Consider the following 17,056-nt stretch of genomic DNA (forward strand, 5'->3'; position numbering starts at 1 on the left):
GATGCTAGTAGACCGAGCGCCGCCACTCGGCGCACTGCCAGTTCTACAGCCGACTTTAATAGGAATCGTTCACTCGTTATAGCTTTAGATATCTCATTTGCAGAGACGCTAGTTAGCATAGCCTTCAGCTAAGTTAGTAGCTACGACATAGCCAGGCGGCACATATAGTTTATGCATTGACAATTGATCTATAAGTGTGAAGCAATGAGAATTGTAAAGATGTATTCGCAGTTCATTTTATAATTGCACATGTAAATATTATTGTACAAAGTCAAGATCGACGTTCACCGCTGATGCTGAATTAAAGTTAAGTATTTAATTGTATTCCTGTCTACTAACTTTCTTATCACCTAAGATGTTCCAGATACATCCCGTCATAGTATAGTTCATTGATCCTCACGTCAGCCTACGTGGTCAAGGCGTGCATTTAATGGCCACACCTCGCGATCAAACTAAGGGCCAAATTGCGTGACTCAGCCGGGTCACCCTTTTTCCATGAGGCCCATACTTCCGCCTCATACACAACAGCTTACAAGAAGCATTGCACCCCAGACTGTTGTTGTTGTTGTGGTCTTCAATCCTGAGACTGGTTTGATGCAGCTCTCCATGCTTCTCTATCCTGTGCAAGCTTCTTCATCTCCCAGTTTCTACTGCAACCAACATCCTTCTGAATTTGCTTAGTGTATTCATCTCTTGGTCTCCCTCTACGATTTTTACCCTCCACACTGCCCTCCAATGCTAAATTTGTGATCCCTTGATGCCTCAAAACATGTCCTACCAACCGATCCCTTCTTCTAGTCAAGTTGTGCCACAAACTTCTCTTCTCCCCAATCCTATTCAATACCTCCTCATTAGTTACGTGATCTACCCACCTTATCTTCAGCATTCTTCTGTAGCACCACATTTCGAAAGCTTCTATTCTCTTCTTGTCCAAACTAGTTATCGTCCATGTTTCACTTCCATACATGGCTACACTCCATACAAATACTTACAGAAACGACTTCCTGACACTTAAATTTATTCTCGATATTAACAAATTCCTCTTCTTGAGAAACGCTTTCCTTGCCATTGCGAGTCTATATTTTATATCCTCTCTACTTCGACCATCATCGGTTATTTTACTCCCTAAATAGCAAAACTCCTTTACTACTTTAAGTGTCTCATTTCCTAATCTAATTCCCTCAGCATCACCCGACTTAATTTGACTACATTCTATTATCCTCGTTTTGCTTTTGTTGATGTTCATCTTATATCCTCCTTTCAAGACACTGTCCATTCCGTTCAACTGCTCTTCCAAGTCCTTTGCTGTCTCTGACAGAATTACAATGTCATCGGCGAACCTCAAAGTTTTTACTTCTTCTCCATGAATTTTAATACCTACTCCGAATTTTTCTTTTGTTTCCTTTACTGCTTGCTCAATATACAGATTGAATAACATCGGGGAGAGGCTACAACCCTGACTTACTCCTTTCCCAACCACTGCTTCCCTTTCACGCCCCTCGACTCTTATAACTGCCATCTGGTTTCTGTACAAATTGTAAATAGCCTTTCGCTCCCTGTATTTTACCCCTGCCACCTTCAGAATTTGAAAGAGATTATTCCAGTTAACATTGTCAAAAGCTTTCTCTAAGTCTACAAATGCTAGAAACGTAGGTTTGCCTTTTCTTAATCTTTCTTCCAAGATAAGTCGTAAGGTCAGTATTGCCTCACGTGTTCCAACATTTCTACGGAATCCAAACTGATCTTCCCCGAGATCGGCTTCCACCAGTTTTTCCATTCGTCTGTAAAGAATTCGCGTTAGTATTTTGCAGCTGTGACTTATTAAACTGATAGTTCGGTAATTTTCACATTTGTCAACACCTGCTTTCTTTGGGATTGGAATTATTATATTCTTCTTGAAGTCTGAGGGTATTTCGCCTGTCTCATACATCGTGCTCACCAGATGGTAGAGTTTTGTCATGACTGGCTCTCCCGAGGCCATCAGTAGTTCAAATGGAATGTTGTCTACTCCCGGGGCCTTGTTTCGACTCAGGTCTTTCAGTGCTCTGTCGAACTCTTCACGCAGTATCGTATCTCCCATTTCGTCTTCATCTACATCCTCTTCCATTTCCATAATATTGTCCTCAAGTACATCGCCCTTGTATAAACCCTCTATATACTCCTTCCACCTTTCTGCCTTCCCTTCTTTGCTTAGAACTGGGTTTCCATCTGAGCTCTTGATATTCATACAAGTGGTTCTATTCTCTCCAAAGGTCTCTTTAATTTTCCTGTAGGCAGTATCTATCTTACCCCTAGTGAGACAAGCCTCTACATCCTTACATTTGTCCTCTAGCCATCCCTGCTTAGCCATTTTGCACTTCCTGTCGATATCATTTTTGAGACGTTTGTATTCCTTCTTGCCTGCTTCATTTACTGCATTTTTATATTTTCTCCTTTCATCAATTAAATTCAATATTTGTTCTGTTACCCAAGGATTTCTATTAGCCCTCGTCTTTTTACCTACTTGATCCACTGCTGCCTTCACTACTTCATCCCTCAGAGCTACCCATTCTTCTTCTACTGTATTTCTTTCCCCCATTCCTGTCAATCGTTCCCTTATGCTCTCCCTGAAACTCTCTACAACCTCTGGTTCTTTCAGTTTATCCAGGTCCCATCTCCTTAAATTCCCACCTTTTTGCAGTTTCTTCAGTTTCAATCTGCAGTTCATAACCAATAGATTGTGGTCAGAATCCACATCTGCCTCAGGAAATGACTTACAATTTAAAACCTGTTTCCTAAATCTCTGTCTTACCATTATATAATCTATCTGATACCTTTTAGTATCTCCAGGATTCTTCCAGGTATACACCCCAGACTATGTTTTTAAAATTAAATTTAATGAGATTTTACGCAGCCTCCAGATTTTATTACTGTCTACACGGATGGGTTTAAGCATGGAGATTTTTTAGGTTATTCTGTCGTGTTCCCAGACATTGTCCTCAGGGTATGGCTCCCAGAGCAGTTTTCAGTTTATTACGCGGAACTGTTTGCTATCCTGAGAGAAACGGAGCAGATGAGACGGCGTCGTGACAAAAAAATTCTGATCTGCTCTGATTCTCAAAGCGCCCTTCTCGCTGTTGGGCAGATGTACCCAGCAGATCGGATGGTGCAACAGCTACAGGACGCTCTCCTTCTCTTGCACAGGCAAAACAAGGAAATCATTTTTTGCTGGGTTCCAGGGCACATAGGCATGCAGGGAAACGAACTCGCTGGTGCTGCTCCCTTCCACCTCCTGCCCGCTGTTCAGTCCCTCTGCAGGCTGTCACTTCATTTGTGACCGGAAAGACCCTATGTCTGTAGGAGTCTCAGTGGCTGGAAGTGAGGAATAATAAACTACGTTCCAGTGCGACCATCGATTACCTCCCTCTGCTCGCGACGGTGTGAATAGGTAGCCCTTACTCGGCTTAGAGTGGAATCTTGTCCATTAAGAAAAATGTTCAAATGTGTGTGAATCTTATGGGACTTAACTGCTAAGGTCATCAGTCCCTAATCTTACACACTACTTAACCTAAATTTTGCTAAGGACAAACACACTCACTCATTCCCGAGGGAGGACTCGAACCTCCGCCGGGATCAGCCGCACAGTCTATAACTGCAGCGCCCTAGACTGCTCGGCTAATCCCGCGCGGCACCTTGTCCATTGACACACGGCTTCCTCTTACGTCGGGAGGAGCCCCCAGTGTGTCACAGATGTGGGACACAGCTTTCAGTACGAAATCTTTTAACTGTGTTTTATGTGGCAACCTGATTGTTCAACTGGGCCTCCCACAGGATTTTCTCTCTATTTAACTGCTAACGAGGCGAGTGTTGTTCGTGTCTTAAGGTTTTGTGTTGTGTCTAGAATTCAATACTGGGTGTGAGATCTTAATGTTCCCTTTTTTAACAGAATCTCTACAGGTATTTTATCCATGACTTTATTTAGTTAATCCGTTCTGTTTCGCTGGGATTTTGTTACCGTCTTTTCTGATGCTCACCTCCTTGGGGTTGCTTTACTATTCCTGTCTCTCGAAGACTGGAGCACCTTTGGTTTGTGTGTGTGTGTGTGTGTGTGTGTGTGTGTGTGTGTGTGTGTGTGTGTGTGTGTGCGCGTTTGTGTGTCACCGAGATCCTGGTTTTTAAGGAGCTGGTTTGGTATGAATTGAAATTTTTATGGATTTCTTATAACCACACTACTCTCAAAAATCGTCGGAACGGCTCCAAGGATGTCGATGTTGTGCGCTCAACATCATGTCATCGTGTTGATCAGCGTTCTAAGGGTGGAGCAACAAACTGTTTAACAGCTGGCCATGTTGTTTTGGTTCATCAATCTATATTGCACCTTTTTTGTGACTATTAAGGGATGTGATATGCGGCATTTACGTGATGAGATTATGAGGGAAATGTAGTGAAAAGTTAAATGTAGGTTGGTGTTGAAATTTGAGTTAAACAATGTATTATTAATGCGAGCGTAGATGTTCGTGGTGGTTGTCAGTAAAAATAAAAATACGTGACTTACTACTCTTGTCAGTGGGACTATTGGTAATGTGATTTTCACCACCCTGATGAAAGTCCTTTATTGTGACACTTGTGGCGGCCACAGGGGTTGTAACTCACAAGTGGATCCTTTCTCTGAGAACTGCATTTCAGTTGGCAGACACCTCCAACATCTCTGTAGACATATGGGATCAAACGGTTTGGATGACTGTCAGCTGAAGAGGCTATATTATCTGGATCAACTGTATGCCAGCAGTTAATGCTTGTCACCAAATGTGTGGTACTTGTACAATAACGCTGATTCATTCTTTGCACTGAAGAGATCAGAGTAAAATACTCGCACAGAATATAAAATTTGCTAATAATCATGAACATACGAAATTTATCCAGGATAAATACAGGAAAACTTTATTGAGAGTAATTACAGTAAATATATAAATATATTATACAATAAATATTTCGAGTCTGGGATGTTCACGATACAGAAATTTAATGTAATAAAAATTTAAACGTATTTAAATTTTAACTCCACATGCAAGAGGCTGTAATATTCAAACATAAAAAAATACTCGCCAGAAAAAAACACGTGTCCCATCTTCTGTTCGTAAAACATACATTTAGTCGCTGTCTGTGGCCCTGCACCGTCGCAGTACTACTTCATTATGAAGCATCGTGTTCTGCACAAAACTCTACAATAGCCCGGAACATTCACAAGGAAGGCTCTGCGCGTACTTAGAAAACAAATCAGGACAGGACACTACGTGTGGCGTTACATAAGGAATCGACTGTACCACTCGACACGTTGAAGCGTCGGTCACAGTGTTATTTCAGTCCAGCTGTAGCTGTTCCGGAAGTAACGGGGGTGCTCTATACACGAAGACTGAAGCGAATGTCACTCTGTGTTTACCAGCAAAACGAATCCAAATTTCATTCTCACAATGTCGCTGAATCTTCTGCTATCGCTATCTGCCTTCGTAAGATACAACAGTACGAAATATTATCGCAGTCTGCCTGTTTCTCGTTTCCCTAGCTTCACACTTTAACTGACCAGACTCGTATTGTTTTGGAATGACGAGTACCTCGTACTCTTGACTACAAGGATTCCAAAATCACATTAGTTAAATGGGGAAGCAACCACAAATCGAACGTGTGTAGGCGGTGCATTATGTTTTGTCGGTTGCCACTTCTCGAATGGTACTGTTCGTCTTGAAAAACAAAAAGTACTGTAGGAACTTTGCTTATGTTTTTGCCATTTCGCTGTCACCTTGACATACAATTCATCCTTAACCCTGTTTCACGCCATGCACAACATATGTCGAGTTCAGCATATGCTTAGACAGTTCGTCAAAGTTGTCCACATCGCAGAGTGTATCACGCCCTGCAGAATGAGCGAAAATAAGTGAGGCGTTCTCGCAAACTGTTGGAGCGCGTCTACGTTGGAGCTGCGGTAAAAGAGAAGAGCGGTGGTACTGGCGGAGTGGAGGGAAGCGCAAGCGGCGTCCCTACGGCAGCGCCACGGCTGAGCCACGGTCAGAAGTTGAGCCGCGATAAGAGCGCCCGTACGTCTGCTTGAGATTTCTTCGCTGTTACCGAGGAAACGTGTTGGAGGTTTTATCGATGAAATACTTCCAGGCCTCCACTGCCAGATCATAAAGACAAAAGAGTCGTAATTAGATCCGTTTTCGACCAATTTTGAAATGAAATGACTGCTAAACTGAAAAGAAGATGCAAGTAGGAAAGTTTGTTTTATAGTTATAAGTGGAATAAGAAGCATTGAATTACGACAAAGTTAGCATTTGAAGAGACTGTGAATATTTGCGGCTCATTAATTTAGTCTTCCGGTGGAAGCTCCACTGGATGACACATTTATTGACTGTCAATTTGTATTCAATTTTTTTCTCTAACATTTATTAAATTGTACAATAAGCAAATACATGCAACAACATCTTCGCGTATTTCTACCTGATTTTATAGTTTTGTGGCTAATATTCTCTGTCTAATATTCTCCGTACAGAACACGTTATATAAAAGGCATATTCACCACACCTGCTTGATCGTGATAACTAAATGTTGAAATATTCTTTCTCAGCATCTAGCTGATGTCTTCCGTTAGTTACAGTAATATTTATGAATTTATAATTAGCACCAGTCTTTGTAACAGATTAGGACATTGTCTCTGTAGTTTTTGAATAAAGAGCCAGATTGGGCAGTGCAAATAATTTGAATTCATATCCGCACTGCAGTTCCTAAGTCGTTTGAATAATCTATAAACATCATTTTTCTGAAATCATCGACAAACTGTCAATTCCAGTTTAGACAACATTTCCATAAACTGTAGTTAGTCTCTTACGATTTTCGCAGCAGTTACGACTCCAATATGAAAAGAAAAAGGCCAAGCAGATAAAAGGTTGAGCAGTAGGCAAATCCATGAAAAAGTTGAAATTCAGCAACACAAGTACTTTTTTGAAATTATTATGTATTTGTGTTTATGCAGTGTGGTTTCCTAGTGTAAAATATTGTTAACCGCACATCGTTTAGCTTAATTTTTAGTACCTTCAGTGCAAAATAAATGGAAAAGCTTACGTGATAAATTGTGAATATCTTGTCTCCGCTCCTAAACCCAGAATAAATACAGGATATTTGTAAATTGGTTATACAAAAGTAACCTTTAATTGTGAGAAGGGTAAATAACTTGGAGATATGTTTGATACAGCACTTAATGTAGTGTATCTTCAAGTTTTATTCCCGTCTAACACTGTTAGTTTCCGACGTTTCCACTAGGTGATACACTTGAATGAGTCATTTCAACAGTCATCACGGAGCCGTATAACAGTGCAGGACGTCCGCAGTGTTTTTTACGGTTACATGAATCCAAATCCGCTACTACCGTTCAGAGATAGTTCAGGTCTAAATACTGCAAGTCACCAACTCAAAGGCAAACTGTTATTAATTGTCCGACTGTTTCACCGAATTTGGATGTGCATCATATAGGACGCTGGGTAAGGTTCGGCCAGGAGTTTCTGACGCAGCAATTGAACAGGTTCGTACCTGGGCGTGCTTGAATATTATTTAATTCCTCAATTACAATAAAATATGGACAAAGAATTTATTTTCGGGCAAGATGGCGCGCCACCACATTATCAAATGTTCAAATGTGTGTGAAATCTTACGAGACTTAACTGCTAAGGTCATCAGTCCCTAAGCTTAGACACTACTTAACCTAAATTATCCTAAGGACAAACACACACACCCATGCCAGAGGGAGGACTCGAACCTCCACCGGGACCAGCCGCACAGTCCATGACTGCAGCGCCCTAGACCGCTCGGCTAATCCCGCGCGGTTACCACATTATCATCGTGAAGTTGTCACGTAACTCCGTATGAATGAGCCGACTTTGGTTGGACGTGGTGGAGCAATACCCTGGCGAACACGATCACCTGATTTAACCCCAATAACTTCTGTGTATGGGTTTACGCTAAAGACAGAGCGTTTGTTCCTCCGCTTTCGGCTAAAGTCTACGAGCTGCGACAGCTGATAACACGAGCAATTGCTGGCATACATCAAGACTTGCTTCATAGAACTTCACAGGAAATTGATTACAGGTGAGACATTTGTCGTGTTACGAAAGGTGCCACACTAACATTTGTAAATAATACTTGAAGATATACTGTATTTAGTGCTGTATTTAGTTTTTTGACAACTGATAGCTACTTTTGTACAACTAATTTATTAGTACCCTGTACACTGTTGACGCTCTGTCCGTCTTTGATGCCGAAGCTCCGTCGTGGAGCTGAGATCCGTGCTTCGCTTCGCTCGGTGCCCTCTCCGACGCTGTTCTAATCTATCACAGCTCCAACGCAAACGTACCCTTCGTCACGAGGGCCGCAAAGTGCCGGACGTTAGTTTGGTATCGTAATACTGGAGCCAGCTGGCAGCGAGCTGGGACTGGGGCCGCCTGCTGCCTGCTGCGTGGATTGTGTGGCGTGCCGCTGCGGCTCTCAGAGGGCCTCGTTGAGCTCGAGGGCCGGGTTGACGTGGCCGCCCTTGGCGTCATCCTTGGGCCTCTCCTCGTCTTGGGCCGGCGACTCCAGCGCCCACGGCTGGCGCTCGCCGGACGCGAACAGCCCGTAGAAGATGGCGCCCGTGAGGTAGATGGCGCTCGCGATGTAGAACACGTACTTCCAGCGCTCCACACTCTGCCGACAGCGCACACAAAGTACTTCACAGCGCGCCGTGTAGGCAGTGAGTAACAGTACGATTTAGGGCGGGAAAACGACTGAGGTCAAAAGCAACCAAACCATAAGTTAAACAGGATCTGTGTCCGAGCAAAGCACTTCGTGGTTCTATAAGGTAGGTAAAACATAGGAGTCAAAACGGAATTAGTTGGTGAGTAAAACTACAGTAGTCAAAATAAATGTTGCGTGTTGCTCTATTGTCAGTATTGGACATAATTGGAAACAAAACTGAGTTTCTCTATAGCCAACATTGAGCTACTATTAAGATATTTACGATAGTTCTCATTTTTTTTAATCATTCTCAGTTGCACGTTTTTAATTAGATAACATGTTTCGATCATCTTCAGATCTTAGCAGCTGCATAATCCTGTTGAGAGATTCACTAACTAGCATGAGATTTTCACTCTGCAGCGGAGTGTGCGCTGATATGAAATTTCCTAGCAGATTAAAACTGTGTGCCGGACCGAGACTCGAATTCGGGACCTTTGCCTTTTGCGGGAAAGTGCTCTACCAATTGAGCTACCCAAGCACGACTCACGCCCCGTCCTCAAAGCTTTACTTCCACCAGTACCTCGTCTCCTACCATCCAAATTTCACAGAAGCTCTCCTGCACACAGCATATCAGCGCACACACTCCGCTGCAGAGCGAAAATCTCATTCTGGAAACATCCCCCAGGCTGTGGCTAAGCCATGTCTCCGCAATATCCTTTCTTCCAGGAGCGCTAGTTCTGCAAGGTTCGCAGGAGAGCTTCTGTGAAATCTGGAAAGTAGGAGACGAGGTACTGCTGGAAAGAAAGCTGTGAGGACGGGGCGTGAGTCGTGCCTGACTAGCTCGGTTGGGAGAGCACTTGCGCACAAAAGGCAAAGGTCCCGAGTTCGAGTCTCGGTCCGGCACACACTTTTAATCTGCCAGGGTTTTGATTCAGTAGATATTTACGATAATTCTAATTTTTTAGTTTCGTCTAGTTGCACGTTTTTAATAGGATAACATGTTTCGATCACTCTGCATCATCAGCGCGCAGCGCTCCATGAGACTGAGGGGTCTGTTACAGAGATTTTTACATCCTCGTGATCCGGGCGGTCAAGCCAAGATCCCCGTTCCCTGTGACACTTGATGATCCAGAGCAATCGAAGCATGTTGTCTAATTAAAAACGTACAGCTGAGACGGAACAATAAATGAGAATTATCGTAAAAAACTGAGTTTTTTCTGTCTGGCGCAGTCATAATAAAACAAAAATAAAAAAAAGACAACCACATGCTATTTTCCTATTCTGCTGCTAAGACAGCATCGCCATCATGAGGCCATTACACACGTGATCTAAACTTACACCAGTGGCCTTCAGGGCCGTCCATCACCCTCCAGCTTGGTGGGGGACGTCGGGACGTCTTCTTCTGTTGCTTCCAAAATTTTCTACTTTGGGATCTTGGCCCCCCAAACGCCACAGACATCGATCCCCCCCACCCAGCGGCCAGAGCAACAACAGCCTCCTCCAGAACCTCTCATGTGGTGGAAGGGGTCCCCTGGGACTCTATTTTCCACCAGACAGTGATTGAAGGAGCCACCACCTGCTGATCAAAAGCGTTCACAATCTTCGTGTGTCCCTGAAGCTACTTTCGAGAAGCCCTCCCAGCAAGCCCACAACGAGTGGCGAGAGGACAAACCATAAAGAAGAAGTCTGCTAAGAAATAACCTCTGGTGGCCCCCACACCACCACTCCCTCAGCGCTCTGCGTTCAAGGACGAGGTGCAGATTCTGGCGCACCCTGAACACCTAGACCTCGCTGATGCCTCGGATGCAATGGTACTGGATGCAAACATTAATCTGGTGGTGGCCCCCTGCGGGCCTGAGGTATTCCCACCTGCCATAAGAGGCCACTAAAAGGAATAAACTGCGTCACTGATTGTTCTGTGCCTTTCCAGTCTCATGATGACGTCATCCTACAATGGAATGGCGGCGGTTTTTTCCACCACATGGCTGAGTTATGGAAACTGTTAAGCTTTACACCTGCTTTCTGCATTGCTCTCCAAGACAACTGGTTCCTGGCAATGCTGATCCCTGCCCTCCATGGCTATATTACAGGAACCATAGCGACTGTAATCGAGTGTCAGGTGGAGTTTGTATTTATCACCCAGACTTAGTCTGAAGTGAACCTGTGCCCCTTCAAACCCCTCTTGATGCTGTCAGAATAAGGACGACGCACGAAATAACTGTTTGCAGTGTATATATTCCTCCAGATCGTGAAGTACCCGTGAATGTATTAGCAGCACTGATCGTTCAACTCCCTAAACCTTTAACGCCCATAACCCCTTGTGGGGTGGCACCATGCTTACTGGCTGAGGCAGAGATGTCGAAACTGTATTGTCTCAGTTCAACCTCTCCCTCTTAAATATTGGGGCTGTCACACATTTCAGTGTGGCTCATGGTAGATACTCGGCCGTTATCAAGCTGCAGCCCAGGACTTCTCCCATCTATCCACTGGAGAGCACATTACGACCTGTATGGTAGTGACCACTCCCCAATCTCCCTGTCACTGCTCCAGCATCAGGCACATGGATGCCTGCCCAGATGGACTTCAAACAAGGCGTACTGGGAAACTATCACCTCTGCTGTCACCGTTGAATCTCCCCCACACGGTAACATCGATGTGGTGGTTGAGCAGGTGACTACAATATAGTTTCTGTGGCAGAAAACGCGATCCCTCGCTCTTTAGAGTGTCCCCGCCGAAAGGCCTTGGTGGTTGCCAGAAGTCGCTGTGGCAATTAAGGAGCGTCGGCGAGCTCTACAGCGGCATAAGTGGCACCCTTCTCAGGAGAACCTCATAGCCTTTGAAAGGCTCTGTGCCTGCATTCGCCAACTTATCACACAACGCAACCAGGAGTGTTTGGAGAGATACGACTCGACCATTGGATGCCATACGTCTGGGCAAAGACGAAATGGGTTTTCGGGTACCAGACCCTAACAGGTGTTCCCGGTGTTAACATAAATTCCATGTTAACTACTGGCACAAACTCGATTGCCGAGCACTTTGCTGAGCACTATGCTCGAGCCTCTGCATCAGGGAGTTACCCCCAGCCTTTCGCACTCTCAAATGGCGGCTGGAAGTGAAAAACCTTTGGTTCACTACACGTCACAGTGAATCCTATAACGCCTCATTTAAAGAGTGGGAGCTCCTTAGTGTTCCTGCACAATGCCCTGACACAGCTCCTGAGCCACATCCGACCCACAGTCAGATGATTGAAACTTCTCTCATCTGACTACAAGCGACATCTCTACGTCATCTTCAACCAGATCTGGTGCGATGGCGTCTTTCCATCGCAATGGCAGGAGAGCACCATCATTCCGGTGCTCAAACCCGGTAAAAACCCGCTTGATGTGGATAGTTATCGGCCCATCAGCATCACCAACATTCTTTGTAAGCTGCTGGAATGTATGGCGCGTCAGCGGTTGGGCTACTGGCTCCATGCCAGGGTGGCTTCTGACATGGTCAGTCTACCACTAATAATGTTGTGTCCCTCGAGTCTGCCATTCGAACAGCCTTTTGCAGATACCAACACCTGGTTGCCGTCTTTTTTGATTTACGAATCCTTGCCACATTATACGAGTTGGGTCTCCGAGGCCTGCTCCCGATTTTTATCCAAAATTTCCTGTCGCTTCGAACTTTCCAAGTTGGTGCCTCCCATTGTCTCCCCCCCCCCCCCCGCCCCCCATAACCAGGAGAATGGGGTCAAGCAGGGTTCTGTATTGAGTGTATCTCTATTTTTAGTGGTCATAAATGGTCTAGCAGCAGCTGTAGGGCCATCCGTCTCACATTCTCTGTATGCAGACGTCTTACGTATTTCTTACTTCTCCACCAGTACTGGTGTGGTTCAGTGGCGCCCTCAGCATTGTGTTTACTCGACCCAGTGCACCACTGGTGTTCACCTAGTGACAGGAGCTATTAGGACGAGTCTGGTGACCAGCGACCTGGTGAAGGCTGGAGTACCTCCATTGCAGGTTAGGCATGCACAACTGCTCTGCCGGCCGGAGTGGCCGAGCGGTTCTGGGCGCTACAGTCTGGAACCGCGCGACCGCTACGGTCGCAGATTCGAATCCTGCCTCGGGCATGGATGTGTGTGATGTCCTTAGGTTAGTTAGGTTTAATTAGTTCTAAGTTCTAGGCGACTGATGACCTCAGAAGTTAAGTCACATAGTGCTCAGAGCCATTTGAATTTGAACCACAACTGCTCTCCAGTTAGGCTGCACATGTTCATAGTTCTCCTGCACATCCGAATTACCGTCTCCTTTTCTCACCCACAGTGGTTCATTTCCCGCATTGGTGGCCTGTGTCAGGGCTTCCAGTTGCCATTCGTGGCCGATCCCCTATTTCTGGAGTCCTTTCCTTGACCAACTATAGTTGAGGTTCATTCATGTATACATCCATGGTGTACACCTAGGCCACGTCTTCGCCTGGACCTTTCACATGGCCCTAAGGACCCTGTTAACCCTTGAGCTCTCCGCTGCTACTTCCTCTTGATTCTCCACACATGTACCGAGGCCATGAAATGGTTTACACCGACGGCTCGATGACTGATGATCACGTCGGCTTCGCATATGTCCAAGGAGGACGTAGTGAATAGCATTCCTTTCTCGATGGCTGCAATGTTTTCACTGCCAAGCTAATGGCTATATCCCATGCTCTTGAGCACATCCGTTCATGCCTTTGGGAGTCGTTTCATCTTTTTACTGACTCCTTGAGCAGCCCACAAGCTATTGACCAGTGCTACCCTCGTCATCCTTTACTAGTGACCATCCAGGAGTCCATCTATGCTCTGGAACGGTCCAGTCGTTCCCTGGTGTTGATCGGACCCCACATCACGTCGGCGCCCCAGGCAATGAATGGACTTGCCAACAGGCTACGCGGAATCCGCTTGTGGTGATCGGCTTCTCTGCAACTGACATGCGTTCAGTACTACGCCACAAGGTTTTGTGGCTTTGGGAGACGGAATCGCATAACCTCAGTAAGCACAACAAACTGCATGCCATCAAGGAGACTACGAATGTGTGAAAGATCTCCACGCGGGCCTCTCGCAGGAACTCTGTGGCTCTCTGTTGGCTGCGCATTGGCCACGCTTGAGCGACCCACGGCTACCTCCTGCACCGTGAAGACCCGCCTCAGTGTTGGTGCGGCGGTCGGTTGACAGTGGCCCATTTCTTGTTGAACTGTCTTTCTTTGGCTGCCCTGCGACTGACTCTTCAGTTTCCGGTTTAGCTGACAACGCCTCATCGGCTAATTTAGTTTCACGTTTTATACGTGACTGTGGGTTTTATCATTCTATATAAGTTTTAGCGCATGTCCTGTATCCCTTTGTGTTCTCCACTCTAATGCTTTTAGGCTGGATATTTTAATGCTTCACAGAGTGTTGGATTTTCCTTTTATTCTCGTTGTCAGCCAGCCACGGTCATCTGCTCTCTTGTTTTTATCTCTTCTATCTATTTCTTGCTTCTCTCTGTGGTTTTATTTTCCTGTTTTCTCCATAGTAGTGTTGGTTGTCCTGTCGTTCTTCTGGTTCTTCTTTTCTCCTGTTATTGTGCTGTACATCTCATTTCTTTTCTTCTTTCCCTTGTGTAATTATTTTACCGGGAACAAGGGATCGATGACCTCGCAGTTTGGTCCCCCCCCCCCCCAACCAAGCAACCTTGTGTAGGCGACACTACCGCCATCTGTATATGTGCATATCGGTATCTCATGACTTTGGTCTCTTCTGTGTATAGCTAAGGGAAGCTGATCCCAAGAACAATGGTGTAGTAAGAAATTAGAAAAAAAAGTGTGAAGTTGGCGTAGTGTTTATCTAACTGCTGAGACACGTTAGATATGAGCCGCTGGTACAGGTGCGGTACCTTGTCGGTGACGATGTAGCCCGTGATGATAGGACTGACGATGCCGGGCAGCGTGGCCACCGTGTTGGAGAGGCCCATGAGGACACTGGCGTGCTGTGGCGCGATGTCCAGGTGGTTCACGCTGCAACAGCACAGCGCGTACATGTACGGGTGTTTTTTTATTATTTATGTGCCTGTCATTTACAAATGACCTGCTACCTAGTTACTAAGATAGGTCGCATTTTCACAGTATGAAACTGAATATGTACAGAATGTGAAACTTATTTGATATTTCTCATTTGTAATAAGGATTAATAATATTGCAATTAATTATGAAATAAAAATCTTAAAATTAGCTACTTATGAGTAGAAGGTAGAAATTTAGGTACATAGAAAAGAGGTTATGACATATCATCACTTTATGACATATAAACTCGGAATTTTTTTTTAAATAACAAGGTTCTTGAATGTGGAGGAGAATTAAAAGATAACAGGAAAGACATAGATTTGAGTTTGAGATCGCACCACACAGGGATTTCGTGTGTGAGGGCTTGTTAAATCATTGAGCCTATCACATTAGAGGTAGCGTACAAAATATATCTTTAATAGTCACTTGATTAATTAATGTATATAAGCGTGTATTTGTGTTAGTCTTATATTACAATTCTTACGGATCACATGTGCTTTACACTGGGCATAATCGTTACATTATTATCGGTATATTTCGGTACACTGTTGTGTGCATGGTGTTTGTGTTATCAAGTTAAATCTTATCTAAGCTTAAAAACCGATTACGTCATTTTCACTACAGGTATTGTTTTACCAAAGCTTAGAAAGCAATTATATCATTTAAAGTCATGTATTACTCATGACGTCTAAGTCTCTATATTAATGACACTGTTTTTTAAATTTTTGTGAAATAAAAATTTTAGATAAATGTATGGTTAGGCAGTGAACAGAAGGTGGTTAAAATAACGCAGTGACTGACAGCAAACCGTCTCCACTATGACTTTGTCCAGGACGGTGCTCAAATTACATTACTTATCAGTGCACATTTTCAACCTCGAATGCTTCGTTTCTCTTCTTTTCCGGTTTCCACCAAGTCTATGATTGACTTCGAGACAATGCTGACCTCTAGACGTACTTTCTAACAAATTTACTCCTCAAAATAAGACTCCTGAATTATGCGGGAAACTATTAGGTTGATACATAAGTTCGTAGCGTTTTTGCTTTGCATGTTGACTCTCCGTTTGTTATGAGTTTTTTATAGGTTGTCTTTTTTTATTTCTACTTCTCTGTTGCTATTTGAGTTTACATATTGTCATTTTCTCATTCGGAGATAGTGTCTAGCGCTGTGGACGCTAGAAAATGGAGTTCCAAGTAGAGGAATCTAAACATTTCCTACGTATTCTTGTGTCTGTGTTCAATAGAGAGGTGACAGCAGCAGAGGCGGTCAGAGGCATTTCCACTGTGTGTTTTTCTGTTTTCCTATGAAGCTCTTAGCGGTGTTACTACGTACTAGAAACAGTCAGAAGCTTTTAGATAGCAGCTCTGTCAAGCCTGCGTACTACTTCCTAGTGAGACACAATATTTTGTGCCGTTTGCTCTTACCGTCGAAGCAGACGTATTTCGTTGTCAGTAAATTTACTACAACTTGATCACTATTTTCCAGGCATGCTCGAGAGGGACATTTCAACAACGACCAGGAAGACTGCGTGATGTAATGCTTAGCCACGACTGCACCCACCCTCATTCTGCTAAACTGAAAGAAAACGCTACATAGGAATTGGACTGGGAAGTCATTCTGCACATACCATCTTCACCTGATCTTCTGCCAGCAGATTTTCATCTTTTCTACCCTCTGTCGAAAAATCTTCAATGAACTTCCTTTCCGGCTGAAAATACGCTCCGAACATGGCTCAATGAGTTCTTCGCCTCTAAATCACGTCATTTCTACAGTCTCGGAACCAAAAAGTTACACCAGCATTGGCAGACTCTTGTAAGTAGTGAAATAGAATATGTTTTTGATGACTAAAATGTCTGTTGTGTTTGTGTAACTCACGCAAAAACCATACGAACTAGTGCACCAACTTAATACTGTTAGGCAACTTACACCACATAGGCCGGTTATCAATACGGAGGAAGCACGCACATTACACGGGATTTTAATTTGTATTTCATTGGTTTTATACAGCTGGTGTTACCAGGCGCCCTCAGGGGCCCAGCGTCGTGGTCCCGGGGCTCCTGAGCTGGGGACTGGGAAGTGCCGCCAGTCCTGTCACCGTATGCTCTGAGCATGCTTCAGCGACCACCGTGCAGCACGGTGGTGGAACGTTGTGTGTCACAGGGAACGGGGATCTTGGTTTGACCGCCCGGATCTCGAGGATAGGATAAATCTCTGTAACAAACCCTTCAATCTCAGGGTGAGATGTGCATTGATGAAATTCATG

At 44.5% G+C, this 17,056-nt stretch overlaps 1 protein-coding gene across 1 annotated transcript in view; it reads right to left on the reverse strand.

Annotated features, from left to right (window-relative positions):
• Positions 1 to 4,902: 4,902 nt before the first annotated feature.
• Positions 4,903 to 17,056, reverse strand: part of LOC126100293 (vesicular glutamate transporter 2-like) — a 266,906-nt gene continuing 254,752 nt past the window's right edge. Inside the window, exons 10-11 of the mRNA XM_049910900.1 lie at positions 14,628 to 14,748; positions 4,903 to 8,709 (exon numbers count right to left, since the gene is read on the reverse strand). Of these exons, the coding sequence (XP_049766857.1) occupies positions 8,512 to 8,709; positions 14,628 to 14,748 (319 nt within the window). The 3' untranslated portion in view covers positions 4,903 to 8,511. The remainder of the gene's footprint in view (positions 8,710 to 14,627; positions 14,749 to 17,056) is intronic.

The sequence above is a fragment of the Schistocerca cancellata genome, chromosome 9, assembly GCF_023864275.1.
Source record: "Schistocerca cancellata isolate TAMUIC-IGC-003103 chromosome 9, iqSchCanc2.1, whole genome shotgun sequence".
In the NCBI taxonomy this organism is placed as follows: domain Eukaryota; kingdom Metazoa; phylum Arthropoda; class Insecta; order Orthoptera; family Acrididae; genus Schistocerca; species Schistocerca cancellata.